The 19066-nt window shown below is 50.4% G+C and overlaps 1 protein-coding gene across 1 annotated transcript in view; it reads right to left on the minus strand.

The window, feature by feature from the left end:
* Nucleotides 1-647: 647 nt before the first annotated feature.
* Nucleotides 648-19066, minus strand: part of IREB2 (iron responsive element binding protein 2) — a 42898-nt gene continuing 24479 nt past the window's right edge. Inside the window, exons 10-22 of the mRNA XM_059179766.1 lie at nucleotides 17323-17423; nucleotides 15349-15465; nucleotides 13949-14108; nucleotides 13150-13285; nucleotides 12009-12093; nucleotides 11512-11668; nucleotides 10888-11012; nucleotides 8633-8737; nucleotides 8393-8535; nucleotides 6193-6340; nucleotides 5984-6106; nucleotides 4118-4303; nucleotides 648-3412 (exon numbers count right to left, since the gene is read on the minus strand). Coding sequence (XP_059035749.1) covers nucleotides 3302-3412; nucleotides 4118-4303; nucleotides 5984-6106; nucleotides 6193-6340; nucleotides 8393-8535; nucleotides 8633-8737; nucleotides 10888-11012; nucleotides 11512-11668; nucleotides 12009-12093; nucleotides 13150-13285; nucleotides 13949-14108; nucleotides 15349-15465; nucleotides 17323-17423 — 1697 coding nt within the window. The 3' untranslated portion in view covers nucleotides 648-3301. The remainder of the gene's footprint in view (nucleotides 3413-4117; nucleotides 4304-5983; nucleotides 6107-6192; nucleotides 6341-8392; nucleotides 8536-8632; nucleotides 8738-10887; nucleotides 11013-11511; nucleotides 11669-12008; nucleotides 12094-13149; nucleotides 13286-13948; nucleotides 14109-15348; nucleotides 15466-17322; nucleotides 17424-19066) is intronic.

The raw sequence follows: 19066 nt of genomic DNA on the forward strand, positions 1-19066 counted from the left end.
TACATCGCCCGCACACGGAGACCGTGGAACGGACGTTACATGCAGCGCAGCTGTGGAAGGACCGGCTCCCTCACTAAACCGGAATGCAATGTGTGGGTGCACGAGGGTGCTTCGAGACTCACAAATGAGGGGGAACCACGACAAGGAGGTAACTGTAGAAGTGACATTTCACGACGTGAAGTCTATTTAACCATCCAAACGCAGCTAAGGACATAATGCCTGGCTCAGAAGACTGTCCCCATCTAAAGAATGTTCAGGTAAAGGCAGCCCAGCTGGCTAGTGTCTGGACCAGGGATCCTCCTTTGGGTGAGACGATAGTCTTTTCAACTGTAAAATGGGATTCCACGGACCGGAGAACCTGCTGGGACACTGCTTACGTGGAGTTCGACTTTGCCCACCCTTCCACCGGGACTGCCCCACCTGGGACGAAGGGCCCACACTCACCCTGGTTTCCATTCCCACTGGCCCCAGACTAGCAAGGGGGACGGGGATGACCACAGCTCTTTCTGGCAGTCATGTCGGGAATGACTAACCTCTCAACACTTGTGTAAGTGTCCTTGAAGAGAAATTTCTGGATGCCGTCCTACCTCTTTTTAAGTTATGGTGTTTTATTTTCAATCCACCACAAAGTATTTTATAGCAAGAGATATGTGATAATACAATTTTCTTTATTAAAAATAATTTACAGCATCAATAACATATACACAATTGTCATCAACTGAACTTTGCCTCCAATAGATTTTTATACAATACTTAACATTATTGAACTTAAAACTGTTATTACACTGTTTTGTTGGCTTTAAATAATAGACAATGATTTATAGTTACTTGAGATACATGGTTTCGTAGTCATATATTATTTGTAAAATTGATAGAAACATCGGCACTATCACACTTCAGGGGAAAAAGCCCAAGTCTGCCTGCTCCCGCCTTTATTCCTCAAGTCAACATCCAGTATCTGAGCACCTCTCCTACACCTAAAGGCAAAGACCGGTGTCTTTTACTGCCGCCACATACAACTGTCAGTCCCATGGCGTCTCCACGTCCTACCGCCCACCACCAAGAAGGCGGACGCACTCCTCCTGTGGAACAACCGCGGCGACGGGGATGCCCTCATGGTCAGAAACTCACAACCACTGTCACCATGGACACTCCCAGCTGTAATGCTGCAACTCCACAGGGGGACGGAAGCCCCGGTCGTCTCCTTATGCAGGGACAATGATGCTGAAGGCAACAAACATGGCCACAACGGGCGGCATCATTTTCTTAAGATGAGAAGAATGCTACTGTTGGGGTCACCTCTGAAGTTGTACCCTAAATTACAAAACCCACTTGCTTCGCTCATGTGCCTGATATACTTCCTTTCCACAATACTGTTACTGTGCATCTTTTTCAACACCCAATGACCCGGACAGAGTCAACGAAATGAAAGCCAGGGACGTTCCGTCTCTGCACACAGAGCGCTTGGCCCGAGGTGGGAGTGGACGGCACCCACTAGGGTGCACAGCCTGACTCCTTCTCTGACGCCGGCCGTGGCTGAGTGCTCTGCTCCACTGTCTCTGTTGTGCAGGAGCCAGAGGCCGGCATGTCCTGGTGCTGGACCAGGGACAGGGACCGCACTGGCCCAGCCTCCTGGCCTGGCTATTTGGAGCTGACGCCCACCCACGGCCACGGATGACACAGACGTGTCCCCAGGCACACGGTGTGGAGCCACCACCTCTGCCAAGCATGCAACAGGGATATCACCATTCAACTCGCGACTCTCCTAATTCATGTTTTCATGTGAATTAAACATATGCAGGACAGATACACGGGCGTAACACCACATCAAAAACACAGCGTGAAAGTACCACAGAAAAGAGTCCAAAAAATTTGAAAGAAGAAGGGAAATCATGTTCTCAGACTCCAGTCCACGTGATTGTCTGAACACAGATTTGCAGACAACTTCCAGAAGACAGAGCCCAGGTGCGCGCTTCTGGGCGAAGCTCTCAGCGATCCTACACCCCCGGCGCCTGCGACTCCGGCTGCGATCCAGCAGCACAGTCCTCCCCCTCCTGTGCCACGTGGGCTGGCCAAGCTGCCGCAGACCGGCTGGGTCAGAGGAAGCTATCCACATGGACGGAAATCTCTATAACTAACCTTCTGGCTGCTAAGTTTAATTTCTTAATTTAGAAAAAAAGGCATGGGACATTCTGGAATTAATTTCCCAACCTTTTTCTTAACATTTGCCAAACATCTTGTTGACAGAACACTTGCTGCGGTGAACGGACATGTGTGTGGAGAAAGTAGGGTTTCCAGACAGCGACAATCTCAGTGTTTTATCCTGATAGTCAGCTTTGGTTAAAACAAAAACATAATTAATAGAATCATGCATCCCAGGTAAAATAAGGATTCAAAATGACGGAAAACCAATTTTAAATAATTAAGAAATAACTAACATTTAAAAAATGCTTTGAGTTGAGCAGCAACCACATAATTTAGGATGGATAATTTAAAAGTCTAGAGTAAATCATTTTAGCATTTAATGATTCAGTTCTCTTTAGCAACTTGAAAAGAGTGGAATTTTGGTTAATGATACCTAAAATAATAGGTTATAGGAAGCAACAGTGTCACATCAAGTGAGCAAAATGATCAAATCCACAGCCAGGACACCATCTGAGGCTGACGGGAGCAAATTACTGCACACGATGGGACACGTGTGTTCACACACCCAAGCCCCGTGTCCACGTGTGGAGGGACCTGGGCCCAACGGGACACGAGGACTGTTAGACGGCCACTAGGATCACCCCAGCTTCTATTATGATCTGTGAACGTCGACCATGTCCAGCTCAGGTCTGAAAGTCCATTTGTAAATCAGATTCCAACTTCCACAATTTTAGAGTCTAATCTGGCTTCTCGATTCCAACCTGCTAGTCTTAAACCAACAAACAGTAGTACACAGTTTACAGGTGCGAAACTAAACAACTTCAGGAAGGTTATTCATGTAAGAATCTTCAACACAAGTTCAAATTCTGCCTTTATTTACAAAATGGTCTGATAAAATGCCCCCGTACTTAGGGGCCTCTCCCACAGCACACCTCACACGTTGATTTGAGCATTGTTAATAGCACCATTCGTATATTATTTAAAATCAGAAAGATTTCATTTCAGTCCCTACATTGATTCATAACCATTTACACCCGTGGTGGGATCGGTGAGCACACGGGACCGTCTGCAGCGGCAGGCGGGGAGCCCCGGGTCCAGCACGAAAGGCTTTACTCGCAGTTACCAGTTCTGAAAGGGTGTCCGTGTGGAGTAGAGACTATGAGAATTTTCGTGCCACAAAGTTTAACAGTCCTCCGTGTTTGTACAACGCCACCTCCACGTCATTGTCAAACGAAGCAATCACGCTGAATACTTTCCCAGTGCTCGTCTTGAAACAAACAGAAACATCTCACGTGAGCGGGAGCATCTCCTGAGTGTCCCCCGTGTTCAGAGCCTCTCTCCAAGCCCCACGCCGCCCCCTGCAGACTCTGCGAGGCCCTCCTCCCGCCAGATCTAAGCACTACCACCTCTCGTCCAGCCTCCACCCCCTGCGCAGAGCCCAATGCAGGGCTCGAGCTCACAACCCTGAGATCACGACCCGAGTGGAAATCAAGAGCCGGACGCCCCTCCCTCCCCATTTCTAAATGATAAGTCCCGGATCACCTACGACACTCAGCCAAGTGCAGCCGACTCTGACCAGGTAGGGGAGTTCCACCCAGTGCTCTTGTCCACTGTGTACCAACTGGTCAGTATGTGGACATCGGCTACCCTTCCCTGCGCTCCTCCCAGGCCTCCCCTGCAAACGTGTGTGGGCTGCATTCAAATCCCATCAGCCCGGAAGCAGCGGGCAGCCAGGGAAAGGCCGCGGCCGCACGAGTGGGGAGCCCGCATGTTGTCTCGCTCCCAGGACCGAGTTTCGTGCGCTCTGCGTCTCCTCAGGCTCCCAGCAGCATTAACACGGCTTCATGGGAATCAGACCACAATGCACGTGCACTAACTCGCGCAGGGGTGCCGTGGACGAGCACCCTTTCTCCTTGGTTTACACCTAGCTGAGCACACGGGACACACCCACACACAAGAATCCAAGAGATACCTTCATGGTTAACGTGACTCCAGGAGACAGCTCTTCGGGAAATGCTAGAGAATACGTTTCTCTGCCGGTGAGGCCCAAGGAATCTGCATTCTCTCCCGGAAGGAACTGCAGTGGAGCTATGCCAATTCCAATCAAATGATCTTTGTGAATTTTTTCGTAACTTTCAGCCAAAACAGCTTTCACACCCTGTAACAAATGTGTATTTTATTTCTTCCAGTCAGCTCTTCAAAGTTGCTTTATCAGACCATTTTCAAGGGAAAAAATTCTACTTGTGGCCCCTTCTATAAAACTTCTTAACCTAAGGAAGAGCTTATGGGTCCGTGCTGTATCAGAGTACTACGGATGATTTCCCTGTTTTCAGGCAGCTCCCCAGCTGCTTCTACCTGCCCCTGCGCTCTGCAGGGCTGAGGCCAGCAACACCTGGTTCCAACAGGGCTCGGGAGTGTCTGGGATGCTGGCAGACCCACACACACGTTCAGCAGCCCTCTCCCTTGCCCTTCCACACGCACACAGAGAAGTGCGTCCCACGGCAGTTGGAGGAAGTAGGAGACGTGGGTTCTACACAGATTGAGAAGCTAAGTAACCCTGAGCAGACATCCAACGACAGAAACCACTGGGTGAATGTAGAGTGACACCAGAGCAACAGCAAATCCTTGTTCTCTGGAGAAAATAAGCCAGAGAGGCTCCAGACCCACGTTTCTCAACTGTCCCTACTGTCCTCCTACGGCAGCCCCTGCTGCCCGCCCTGCCGTTTTCACGCCACACAGACCGTGCACCTGCTCAAGTACCCCGTGTGCGTCTGTACTCTGCATGGAAAGAGAGGGACGCGCTGTAGGCACCCAGCAATCAGTCCTCAGCCCTGTGAGCGCCACGGCCCGTCGTGAATGGAGAGAATGGATGCCCTGGACCGAGGAGGTGCCCGGCACAGGGGAGGACATCATCGGGAACCAGCATGAAGTGCAGGTCTGCACTGCGCGAAGTTCGTGCAGACACGGACCCGTGGGGCGCTCCCAGACAGACAGGAGGGCTCCCGTCCACGCGACCACATAAGGCCCATCGATGGACAAAACCCAGCCACACCCCCAGCCTGCAACAGTGCTTCAGTGTCTAACTAGACAGACGACTTAGGACCAAAGCCTCATACTTGTCTGTTTTAGACAAAATTCAAGAAAAAAGGGAAGCTGTACCTGTAATTAATATTCCGGAGATAATTACTATCTCAGAAGACGAGAGAATCTGGCTTGTTCCTGCAGCTCCTCTGAGCACTCAGTTCTAGGGGGTGACCAGAGACTCAAGGAGCGCGGAGTGTGCACGATCACCACAGCCAGGAGGGGTGCTGGCCGCCCGCTCCGAGCACTCCTGAGCGAGCGCAGGCAGAGGGCACACAGCGAGAGTCCTGACGACCCTCCCCAGTAGCACCTGCCCCCACGACAGCAAGGACGCGGGTGCGAGATGTGCCTTCCCAGCAGGTGGCCAGGAACCATTACCTCCATCCCTCAGCCCACCTCTGAGTTCATGAACCCCCAAGAGAGAAAGTGAAGGGTGGGGGAGGGGCAAGTAAAACTCTCAGTGGGCAGCGGATCAGCATTCCAGAGGGTCGTTTAAGACTGCGGCCTCCTTTCCCTCCACTGTACGGATTTCCTCAAGTGGGACCGACAGAAATCAAATCTAACCCAGAGTACTAGAACGCAACTAGATCAGTGCAAAACATTATACGTGATCCCCTAAAAAAAAAAGACCCACCAATATGAGTTCCAATTCAGCATAAAAAATCCAAACAAGCAACATAAACTCTGATAGAATGTTACCGACAAAAAGAAACACTTAAACATCCATTTTAAGAAGATAAAATTGAAGCATCAGTACCAGCAGATACGGCCCTTTGGCAGCCCAGTCTCTGGAATTTCCGGAACCGTATTTCTTCCCTGCCAGGATGATCAGCGGGACACCTTCCTTCTGGTACAGCTCGGCCGCCTCGAACACGTCAAGCTGTGGAGCGGAAGCAAACAGGAGCGTCTTCAGCACAAACCCGAGTCCAGGCAGCGACTGCCCAAACGCTCTGTGCGCAGCCTTACCGTCTGTCCTGACGGGAAATGAATTGTTTTGGGAGCAGGTTTCCCGAGGAACTTATTAAACAGCTTGATATTTGCGAACGTGCCTCTTGTCATCACGGCGTCGTTGCCTCTGCGGGCCCCGTAGGAGTTGAACTCGCGAGGAGTAAGGCTGCGAGCAAGTCATGAAGTTGGTTTCATTTCAGATAGAAAACCTCCACGTGGTTCTGGACCCTAAAACTCACTCAAAAGTACTCTCTTTATAACGGGAAATTCCACACACATACAAACGTGGGGAAAACAGGGAATGCTCAGCTGCCTGTTTTCTTCTGGAATTATCCCCAGGAGACAATTCTGAAACAAACTCAGGTAACATATTTTAACGTATTTCTCTAAAACTTACGAACTCAAAAAATACTACCTAGATAGGGGAAAAAAAACATCACAATTTCTTCCCATCAGACAGCCAGTCAATAACGGAATCAATCATTCCTCCAAGAAGCACTGGTTGTCTGTACAGGCTTCCCTGACGCCTGAGGACAGAGCGCCCCTAGGCAACCTTTCCTCAGTCGAAACAGCATAAAGGGAAGAGTTTCCACCCCTTTCCAGAAATTCACATTGGCCCCTTGGCTTTTACCAAAACCCTATGCAACACCAGGACCCTCCTTCGATTTCTTTCAGTCAGCGCGACCATGAAAGCGCAGCGCGAGGTGACTAGGCCCCCAGGAGTCCCCGCGCCAGGAACGGCGGCTGATACCGTATGCTGGGCGGGAGGGTGCTCGTCACCACCGGCCTGGTCACAACACACGCGACCTCTGAGGGCCCAACAAGCGAGCACAAGCGACAACCAGGAACCAACGCAGACCAGTCTCTCCTTTGGTCTTTTCCGCAAAGGCAGTAAGTGCTCTAAACCTGTGTGTTTAAGCGGCTTGAGGACAAGCTTGAAGAGGGGTTCTAAGGACCCAAAACACATCCTGACTGATGAGAACTAAGAGATCCGTCCTCACACGTCAGAACCCGTAGGGCAATTCCTGTTTGAGAAGCGCAGGGACTGTTTCTGGTGGGTGCTAGGTCACGGTTAGGTGACCTAGCACCCTAACCATCACGGTTAGGTTACGACCACGATGAAAACCATGACCAGAAAGACTTTCTTACCACTACAAATAAAAACCTTGTGTGTGTGACAGATTTATGCTCATCAAGTTATGAGACAAGGAACTGCTATTAGCAACTGCTACCAAAAAGGGTTTTAAATTCATACCAGACTACAGTTAACCAGAGAAAAAAATTCAAACACGATTTCCACAATAGCACTGACGCGATGGTGAGCAGAGCCTGGCGGCCCAGGCCGCCGGGCTCTGAGTGATCTCGGTGGGAAGGCATCACTTGGAAAACGCCCCAAGTCCGTCTCTGCTGTCCACGCAGCTCTGTAACAGAGCAACTGCACACTACCAATCACGCAGGAACGAGGTCAGAGCTTTCTAGGTTCGGAGTTCTAACTCCCGCATCAATCATGTTTACATCATGTTCTAAGTTTTAGGCTCAACAGGCGGAAATTATCATCTTCTGATGGACACAGACCAAGCTTGGTCTCACGCACGTGCGCTGTAGTCCACAAAACACAAAACACACATTTAAATTCTGCCCTCCGACGACAGCAGGAACCATCAGGCTTCACCTGGTAGGTCAAACAAAGCTGACTTTTCAATAAAGTTGCATTGAAAAAGAAAAGAAAAATCTTGTTTCCAATCTACAAAGGGCTCAATTTAAAACAGCAATTTCCATTTCTAAAGTTATAGGCAAAAGCAGGTACTACAAGTACCCTAGTCACCGCCTACGGCAGATTCAGCCGTGACCAGACCTCCCGTGACAGCAGCCCATACAGCCGAACCCCAACCAACACAGGGTACGGGTGGCCAACCCGGCACACCGTCGGCAATCTGGGTGGAACTTTGGACTCCGCAGAAGTGAATGCCCTTGTGCATACCCAGTCAACTAACACCTGTTCTGTGTCCTACACGTGACCTCCTCTATTGTGACAAGTCAGCCAGAGAAAAGAAAATGCTGAGAATGTCACAAGAAGAAAAAATACACTTACAGCCCTAGCCCATGTTTATCAGAACGAATCTAAGCGTAGGTGGGTCCAAGCCGATCACATTCATGCTGCTCAAGGGTCAAACAGTTCACCGGGCAGGGAGCGTGACCAGGGGCCCCGTGCACCTACCCTCTGTTCGTCAAGTACTTGGCGGCGGCGCTGCTCCTGGCGATGCTCCCCGCGGGCGATATGTGGTCTGTGGTGACCGCGTCCCCCAGAAAGAGGAGGACGTGTGCGTTTTCAATGGGCTGCAGGGCACCTGGCTCTTTGGTCTACAAGGTAGAAAACCGTGAAAGGCTTTCACCCTCCCTGAAGTTTTTTTTAGTTCCTAACAACCTCGAAAAGATCAAAGAGGGAAACCACACTTACAAGCTTATCAAAAAATGAAGGACATCTGATGTACGTGGACTTCAAGTCCCAAGGAAACAGCACTGAGTCCGGTGCTTCCAGGGAATTCCAACGCTTGTTTCCCATCTGCGAACGGGGGTTTGGTTGATGAACAGAAGAAAAAGATAAAATGGAGTCAGAAAAAAGAGGCTTGTGAAAACGTTCAAGGGAATTAAAAAGTCCTCACATTAGAAGGACCCCAAAACAGGCCATCTTCATTGGGAAAGGAAGACGGCACATTCTAGAACACTAGGACATTGTTGGGACAAAATAAATCACGATTTGCTCATCCAACTCCAGCACACTAGATTTTCATGAATATACTGAGATTAAGTTTTAATATAAACCGAACATAAAAGACTTAAAAATCCAATGAAGGGGTCAAGGGCTTAGAAGAGCAATCCACGTGGCTACAAAGAGGTTGTGCTGTGGGCCGCACTGCTCACTTTCAGGAGCGCGGCTGAGAGAAAACCCTCTGCTGAGGTCAGTGTGTGCGTCCCCACACGGTCCTCCCTCACACTCCACGCCGAATCTCATCCCGGTTCCACACCGCCACCAAGACCCGAAGTTCACGCCACCGCCACCTCGCACACAGAACGGCTCAAACCAACTGGCCCGACTCTGTGTGTCCTCCTTTTATTTGAATTTAATTTTTCAAATTTTATTTTATTTTTTTATTTATTTTATTTATTTATTTTTTTAAGATCTCATTCATCTACGTGACAGACAGAGATCACAAGCAGGCAGAGAGGCAGGCAGAGAGAGAGAGGAGGAAGCAGGCTCCCTGCCAAGCAGAGAGCCCGATGTGGGGCTCGATCCCAGGACCCTGAGATCACAACCCGAGCCGAAGGCAGCGGCTTAACCCACTGAGCCACCCAGGCACCCTCAAATTTTATTTTAAATAAATTGCACGCTCAGCGTGGGGGTGAAACTCACGACCCTGAGACGAAGACTCCCACACACGACCGACCACGCGGGCCGGGCGCCCCTGCTTCCGTCCCTCCCGCCCAGGCTCCCCCCACTCCCCACGTGGAGACAGAGCCTAGCACACCTCTGTGTGCGGCCTCGAGGAGGCTCCTTGTCTCTTCCTTCAGGACTCTATGTACTCACGGCCTAAACCTCCTCTGTGACGTCAATCCTCACGTCTCCCCAACACTGGCTCCCGGCACGGCCCCCACTCCCCGTGCGCCAGCCACCCCGGTGCCCTCATCAAGGGTCCCTACGTGAGGTCTTCATACGTTCGCTCTGCCAGGAAAGCCCTGGTCTTGGTCCAGATGTACGGAAACTTCTTTACCTCCTGCAAAACCGAGCTCGACACACATCCTGCTTCCGACAGCCTCTGTAAATCTCCTCCTCAGACTGTGCTCATCAGCTCTCTCGACCCGCTCTGTAGTTCTCCACAGCACCTACCACTTCTCAGCGTGTCGTGTAATTTACGTCACAACTCTGTCTACAGTTCACTGCCTGCCTCTCCCCATCAGGGTTTGGTTTTTGTTCACGGATATATCCCAAAACATCAAGCAGAGTGCCCCGCACGTAGCAGGCGCTCGACAAATACTTGCTCAGTGAGTGCCTCTGCTACCCTCATACTATGTTCTCAGTTTTGTTTCAGGAACTGCAAATAAATGCATTTGCTCCTAGGTGCACAGAACCTCTCTGGAAAGATGCGTGAGCAAGGGATGTGCCCAACGGCCTCTGGGGACGTAAGGTAGGGAGACGGGGGCAGGAGGGTCACGCCACGCTCTCTCTTACTTCTGGACTTTCACCATCTCAGTGGGAATAACAAACAAGGGCTGTTTCTATGAATTCTGCCCGCATTCCGGATGCTCGCTACATATTTCTAATAAGTCATCAAGATCATTTTTTTTTCCCTAAAGATTTTATCTGAGCGAAGGAGCGAGCGAGAGAGCACAAGCAGGGGGAGGAGCAGAGGGAGAAGCAGATTCCCGCTGAGTAGAGAGCCTGATGCGGGACTCGATCCCAGGACCCCGAGGATCATGACCTGGGCTGAAGGTAGACACTTTACCAGCTGAGCCACCCAGGTGCTCCTAAGATTGGTTTTAAATACTCTAAGCTATTCTCCTAGAGCATTACAAATTCCAAATACAACATGATTATCATTTATTATACACTGTATCAAAATAATGTGATTTTAATTTTTATTAAGTTCACAGAAAGACATAGGAGATCAACAGTGCCCTTTATTTAAGTACCTCAGATACAAGTGAGCCTCTTACCTCCATTTTCTCTTTCAGTGCTTTAAACATGGACGGTGTGACGCGCTCTTCCTCCGTCTGCTGGACCTCCTCTCTGGTGGGCCAGATGTCCTGCAGGTAAATACTCTTGCCAGTAGCGTCAGTGCCTGGAGAGAACATTGTGACATCAAAGTTAGTATAAAAAGTAATTCCTTCCAGGGTCCCCTGGTTGGCTCAGGGTGTTAAATCGGCTCCGGTCATGATCATGGAGTCCTGGGATTGAGCCCTGCATCGGCCTCCCTGCTCGGTGGGGAGTCTGCTTGTCCCCCTGCCTCTGCCCCTGCTGGTGCTCTCTCTCTCAGATAAATAAAATCTTTAAAAAAAAAAAAAAAAAAAAAGTAATTCCCTCATGGTATTCACATCTTTTGAAAAACCTGTCCCAAAAACCAAGGAAACCAACACCAGACTGCGGCAGGCATAAGCAGCTAAAAAAACAAAGCCCTTGTACATCTATATTCTTCACATGAATACAGAGATGAATAACTAAAGGATAAGGTTTCTTGAAATAATTCAAAGAATAGACGGTCTAAGAAGCATTTCAGAAATACAACAAGTTCTGGAGCGCAGAGCGTGTGTGCGTTTGCCTGTGTAATGACAGAAAGATACCTAGAGGCTCCGTCTGGAAGTCTATGTTCACCGTGCCCGCTATGGCGTAAGCCACCACCAAGGGTGGGGAGGCAAGGTAATTGGCACGAACACAATCACAGAGACGACCTTCAAAATTCTTGTTACCGGATAAAACTCCGCAAGTAACCAAATCACCCTGAAAAAAAAAAAATACACAAATACGCATTCAAGAAATGGTACAAATTTGGATAATCATATACACGCAGCCTCAGATATTCCACACCTGAGGGCAAGACAACTGAAAAGCAGACCACCAGTTATTAGACACAGAACCACCAAATCCTGTGAACAAATCAGTTCACTACCTTATTCAGGGGTCATTTCAAGGATCTAAAAATGATTCTTCCAATCGTTTTAAGATTCACTCTTCCCAAGAGAGGCAAGGACTACAGAAATATGGATGTGCCCACATTTAGCAACAGAATACACGGTTAAGGAAATCTGTTTAGACGTCCTGCTGGTGTGCATGTCTTTACCTGTTTGACAGCACTGAGAACTGCTTCCGACAACGGCGCCGTGTTCCCCACACACGTTGAGCATCCGTAGCCAACGACTTCGAATCTGCATTTGGAAAAACACATGTGATTGAGCAGAACGTCGTAATGCTTGTCAAGGAAGGGCCGGCCTGGTCTTTCGCTGCCATCCCTGGGACGAGCTGCCGGAGCGCACATGGGACGCGCGGGTTAACCCTCACTGGTCTGTCTGGCTGGGCGTCAGGCGTGTCGTCAGGACTCAACACGAGAACTCTGACAGGGCATCCCTGAGGGGGATAGGGTTGCCTAAACCGGACACACAAAACCTGCAGGTGGCACAGGACATCTCCCCAAACACAGCCGAGACGACCTTTACAGACACGGAGCTTCCCCCAGGGTTTAACACGACAGTGACAGTGACGCCAAGGCCTCAGAAGGGGCCCTGCAGCTGGGGTTGCCAATGCGAGCAGAGCTCTCCATTCCCAACCAACCAAAACCCCAGAGGAAGCCCCTGACAGAAGCCCCAGACAGCAGATCTAAGAAATTACAGGCATGACTCTCAAAATTACTTGCTGCCACTCTTCTAAAAGCAAAAAGTTTTTTGTAATATATCAGTCTTGCAAAGGAACTGAGGTTAACAGGTTCCAGCATACGCAGCCACCATCGGCTACTTCTTCTGAGTCCGTGAGAAATGGGAAAGTCAGTTTCTACAAAATTTGGGGACAAATGAACCCGTGTTTGACAAACCTGGTAACCTCACAAAGCGTTGATTAAGACACTTTAATCTGTTAATGACACAGCCTGTCACATTTTGATCCTTCTGACAAGTGACCTCCACAACGAAATCACCACTGCCCGGAGCCACGCCTTCTGTGCATCTGTCCTCACATCTGTCTGTACATCTGTACACGAGAGGCCACACCTCGACCTCCCAGGGGCCAAGATGCTGCCCTGCTCCTTGGATCTGCCCAGCCAACGGCTGCAGCGGGGGAGGGCTGAGGCCTCAGGCCGTGTGGCTGTGGAGAGGTGACAAGTACAACAAAGCCAACCTTCCCGCCTTCTCTTGGCACAGGAGAGCCTCCGACAGGAGCTTCCATCACTGCTGAACCCCAGCGTGCACAGCACAGCAGCGCCCCTCACTTACCCGAGCTTACTGAGGTACGGTAACACGCCACTGGAGCTGAGGTAATGTGTGACCATCCCGCTGCCTGGAGACAGGCTCGTCCTTATATACGGTTTAACCTGCAGGCCGGCGTCCACGGCTTTCTTAGCCAGGAGACCTGCGTGGTCAACAGGAATGCATTAGGGCGGTGCTTGGAGCTCAGTCTCCAACTTGTGCAAGGGTTGAAGTCCAAACGTGTCACTTCACACTATTTTGTCCATTTTACTCTGCGGATGTGTTTCATTTAAAACACACACAGGATCACACTGACACACTAGCCTTTACACTGAGAAGTCGGTGCAGCCTCGTCACGGTCTCATGCCATGTTGCTAGTTTGCACACGCACAGTGCGTCTCACTACCCTTCCCAGCGCCTTCCTAACAGCAATTCCACACAGCAGACGGGACCTGGTACGATGGACAGTGTCACGTCTGTACAACACAACAGCCCTGTCACAACCCTTCTGTCCTTGTATTCTTGGTGGGCTCTAGCGCACTGCTGGGCTCAGCCATCAAGAGGGCTGCTCAGGAACTACTTCTCGATTTACGGAAACAGGTAACCTAAAACGGATGCGTACACTGTAGTATTTACCTTCTGTGGTATGAAAACAAGTAACCTCAATCAAACTCGGGCTCCTTGAGACCCCATTAAACTCTCAGAATGTCTCTCAATATCAAACACAGACCCCAGTCTCCACGCACGATCCAAGAAATAAGAGAAGTGTGGCAGGAGCGTACACGTCACCCAGGACGGGAAGGAAAGGCCGTGAGGGACAGCCTACCTGCGGCGAGCATGACGGACGGGTTACAATTGTTGGTGCAGCTGGTGACCGCGGCCATAACCACAGAGCCGTGAGACAGGGTGTACTCACTTCCTTCATAACGAATAGAGACGTTATCCTTCTGCTTCTCCGCTGCAATCTGGAAGCCTTTGAATCCCACCTACACAAACATGCACACAAATACGAACATTCTGGGTATGTGCAGAGAAACAGATTTGGAGTTCTGCCTACGTGTGAGCGGTGCTGAAGGTCGCGACACGCGGTCATCCTAAGTCGGCTAGCGCAGGTATGTGCACAGTAACGACACAAGCCTGCTGGTGTTCTGAACTCCCCAGGACCCGGACCTTACTGACTCTGCGGCTGTCTGTTCGATCCTACGGACCGGGACTCTCAACAGAGGACACAATCCTGGCCCTGCTCCGGGGACAGGGAGTGGACTGGGGTGCGGAAGGCAGGGGGCAGGGAGCAAGCCGGGAGCACCGTGCTCATCACACTGCTTTCCTCCTGCACAGCAGGACGGCAGCAGCAACAGCAAATAAATTCCAGAGAGAGGCTCTGGAAAGAGCGCAGACCCCAGTTCTCAAGAGGGCAAGTGTTCCGATTTGAGCCATGATTCTCGGAAAACTCAGACCCTGAAAGTCGAAGAGGCTGCGCGTTGTTTAGGTACATGCAGCAACCATATGGGTGTGAGGGCAGAGCGCTCTCTTCATCGGGGCGGCCGGGGGTGGGGGGTCAGACGTTGACCACAGTGCAGCCTAGCAGACCCCTCCACGACCAAGCGCCTGAAACCGGGCGACTGCGACTCCAGGCATGATACACATCTGACCCTCCCAGCGGCCTGGGGACAGCACCAAACGACTGCCGGCTTCAGACAGGAAGGGGTGCAGGGGCCAGTGGGGTGTGCCCCACATGCGAGAACACAGCAGCAGCCTGAGTCTAGGCCCATGCTGGCCTCCGCCACTCAGCACAAGAAGTACTTGCCCCTCTATCACTCAGCACAAGAAGTACTTGCCCCTCTATCACTCAGCACAAGAAGTACTCGCCCTCTATCACTCAGCACGAGAAGTACTCGCCCTCTATCACTCAGCACGAGAAGTACTCGCCCTCTATCACTCAGCACGAGAAGTACTCGCCCTCTATCACTCAGCACGAGAAGTACTCGCCCTCTATCACTCAGCACGAGAAGTACTCGCCCTCTATCACTCAGCACGAGAAGTACTCGCCCTCTATCACTCAGCACGAGAAGTACTCGCCCTCTATCACTCAGCACGAGAAGTACTCGCCCTCTATCACTCAGCACGAGAAGTACTCGCCCTCTGCCCCCCAGCACAAGAAGTACTCGCCCACTATCACTCCACACAATAATTACTGACAAAGGTGATGGTGCTTAGGTAACTTGCCTTTTCATTCAAGCAAGCTTGGAAATCACGTTTCATGTCCGTCACAGCAACTCTATCCTGAGGTCTCTTCGGACCACTGACAGATGCAACTATTGAATTCAGATGAATCCGGATCACCTAGGAAATGAGAAGGCAGAGGAAGGCAAAGAATGAGAATTTGTTAGGTACAGACTGTAATTTAGCACTACTTCCTGAAGCAAAATAAATACATCCACATTTGTTGTAATGGTGATCTACACCCTGGAAACAATCCCAATTAATCTGTGAAACAAAACATACAAACATTCGCTAATCTGAGAGCAGCAGATCAGCATGCAAACTGCCTCAACACCAGCCATCCAGTCCACAGAGCATTTTGTTCCCCTGATTTCTCTTCTCCGATGTCACAGATGCTGCTGATAAAGCAGATGCCTGTGTGGGCCGTCAGTCTACTGCCCCTGTGCTCCAAAGTCACCCGTGCCTCCTCTGTGACAACTGAGGTGGGCGCAGGAAACCCTGCTCCTTTTTCCACGTGTGTGGCACTAAGTCTGGCTACACAGGGTGCTGGAGGGACACAGCAGAAGGACCCTTCTCTTCCTGGTTCCAACGTATCTAGCTGGCCAGCCTCCAGCAAGGCCTGGGCTTTTTATTCCTTAGTTTTAAAAAAACCATCTTAAAAATCCAACCTCCCAGCTAGGTTTCTGTGCGTTTCTTCTGGCACTGCCACCATTTTCCTCTGTCCATTTTATGTGGGTATAAACAGGTCAGATGAAGTTTCTCTTCGCTACGGGCTTCCCGATACTTCAGTCCTGTCGACTCTGACTCTGACTGCAGATGCCCACCAGGCTGCCGCTTCACTTTATGGATCCGTCAACCCCCATCATTACATCTTAATGAGTGTGTCTTGGAATCAACGTCCTGGTAGATTGCAGTTTTATTTCTTTAATCTGGTCAGGCCTTCAATAAGCAAATTTATTCCTTCTTATTATACAATGTGAGAGTTTTCAATTTTCTTCTTCTTTCCCCATCTTTACAAAGTGGACAAAGCACTAAACTAAAGAGCTGGAAGGGACCAGAAAACGAGGAGTCAAGTCAGAGATGCGCCCGAAGGCTACACTGACTCTGGTCCTGTGGGCGCTACACTGGTCTGCACTACACCCGTGCGGCCTCGCTTGCCTGCCCATCCTGTGTGCCGCGGGCCGGGCACAGCTCCAGGGGCCAGAGCTACAGACCACAACCAGCTCCTCCCCTGAGAGCCTCCTTGCCTTCTTGGAGGGAGGACAGGCAAGCGAGCACAGAAATACAGTTCCGGCAGGGATGCACACTGTGAGGACAGACAGCTGGGGCAGAGAATGACTCCCCAAGAAAACAGCTAACAGTTAACCAGACCTTTGACAATACCCAGTGGCTGAAGATACTTGACACACTCCTAGAAAAGGAAGATCATAAAAATTCCAACTTCCCTGAAAATACAAATTTCCAACAGGTAAATACTGGCCTAGATCACAGAGTATCTTACATAACCGTAAATTCCTCTCATGACACATCTCTGCGACACGCAGACGCTAACCAGCTGCCGGCTCCCCCAGGACAGAAAGGCACGTCCCGGTGCTCTTATCACAACGCAGGAAAAGGTCAGGGAGAGAAAGAGTCACCTTTGTGTTCTGAATATTAAAAACTGAGACTTAATAAAATGTTGTAAAATTCACTAACGGAAATCACGAGAACTGAATTAATAAAACCTCAGCAGAGTCACACGTAATACTAACTGGTTAGATGATGACATTCACAGAGCACTTTCTGCGTGCCCAGAGCCACTCTAACGCCTTGTGCTTAACGTATGTCTGCCCTTCAGAACAGCCTCCCCCTCCAGAGCTGAGCCAACGGGGGGGAGGAGGTCGGGTGCGGGGGGCGGGGGGGTCGGCGGAGGTGCAGGCCCGGAGCTGGCGTCCACACACAGGCGGCCGGGCCACGGGGGAGCTCTTCCACACACACCTGGGAGTACGCGGGTTCTCCTGAACTATCCTGGTCGTGTCGAAACAGTTTCACAGCTTTAAGGTATGTTTCCATTGACTCGAGTTTGGCCTTGTCAAAACCTAGAAAGAATTAACAAGGACAAGAATACAGTAAGAAATTTTGAACTCTGTGAAGGTAAGGGTGCTGAATTCCAATGCGTAAGAAACAGACCCCGCGCACTAAGTATTCAGAGTATGTTCTTTACAAATTACTGATATTACTCTCCAGAGTAGTAAAAATTCTGTCCGTCATGAAAACTTGTACCCCCCTTTAAAAGTTAATCAGAGACAAGTTGAGAAATACTAAGTCAGTTCTATAAAACTCAAAAAACCTATTACGTTTGCAGAACATAAATCACTAACATTGAATATAATTTTCACCCACCACAAAGGACACTCATTACTTTCCAATATGAATATAAAGGTCAAAATGAGAACATGAATGAAGCTTAAGAAGCCTCATGAGCAGAAAACCAGAGGCCTAATGAGACCTTCCAGGAGAGTAAAGAATCTAGATGTTAGCAATGGGCAGCTCTCTGCAAGCCTCACGGGAACACACAGTGGTGGCAGAAGGTATTCTCCAGCAAATGACCTGACAGTACACACCCGAGCTGTATGTGCTTACAGCGTGACAAGACATCCCTCCATCAAGGGGCAGAATCGACCCCATGGACTCAGCTATCGGACCCCTGGCTGTCTGGCTGGCGCTCGCTCTCCCCGGTCACCCCCCCCGGAGAAGCCACTGAGTAAGAAAGGACACATGCAGACATGGTGGACAGTCCCAGCTAAGCATCCACTGACGGGTGAGCGACCTACAGGGCCCTGGGGCCTAGCGCCAGGTCTCACGGTTGAGGCCGCGGGCATCACGGAGCAGAGACTGAGCTGTGCAATGGTGCCGCCTACATCATCGCCACGGATACCATGCAGCCACAGGTGATTATTGCTGTTTTAAGCCATGAAGTTTCAGGAAAGTCTGTTACAGGAAGAGATCACTAATACACAAGCCAGAGTGACATGCAAGAGAGGAGGCACCTCTGCCATCTCTCCCTCAATGCTCTACCAACCAAATCCCCTTGAAAGGAAGCTCCGCACTTGATGAGAACCGTTCCTACCAACATTCCCAATGACCAACGGTCCATTTTGCCAAATGACCCTTTAACTTACAAAATCTGGCCCCCAAATAAAGACTACTGGACTACATCCCCCAAATGCACTTACGATCAGAGACTAGCAGCTCGGCCCAGCTTGGCTCTGAGACTAGTCGCTCGCCAAAGGGCAGTGGGCAGTGCCAGGGGTACCGGAGCGCGTCTGAGGCTTGCAGCTACTTTCTACACTGAGCCATCGCTACAGGAAGGTTCACCCTCCTGCCAATCAGGCTACAGAAAAGATATGGAATCTGGAACCCTATGCCGCTTTTCACAAAACTGTGTTCCTCTTCAGACAGAGCACGGTCCCCAGACACTTCTGTCTGGTGGCTCCTCTGCTCCTGTTACAGGAACACCGTGAGCCGTGAGGATGCACACGTCCGCCTCCCGCCAACCCGCGGTTCCGACCGCCGCAAAGGCTGTGACAGCCGTCCTCCCTGCAGAATGAGGCCCTGACAGGTGGCGGGAGTCCTCCCTCTCATCACTGTAAATGGGTCACACGGGAGGGGCAGGGTTTTGAGAGCACAACACTCTTTAAAGACATTTGAGGCAGTTTATTTGAAAGCCACTATTTCAAGA

This window comes from Mustela lutreola, chromosome 7, assembly GCF_030435805.1.
Source record: "Mustela lutreola isolate mMusLut2 chromosome 7, mMusLut2.pri, whole genome shotgun sequence".
NCBI classification, from domain to species: Eukaryota; Metazoa; Chordata; class Mammalia; order Carnivora; family Mustelidae; genus Mustela; species Mustela lutreola.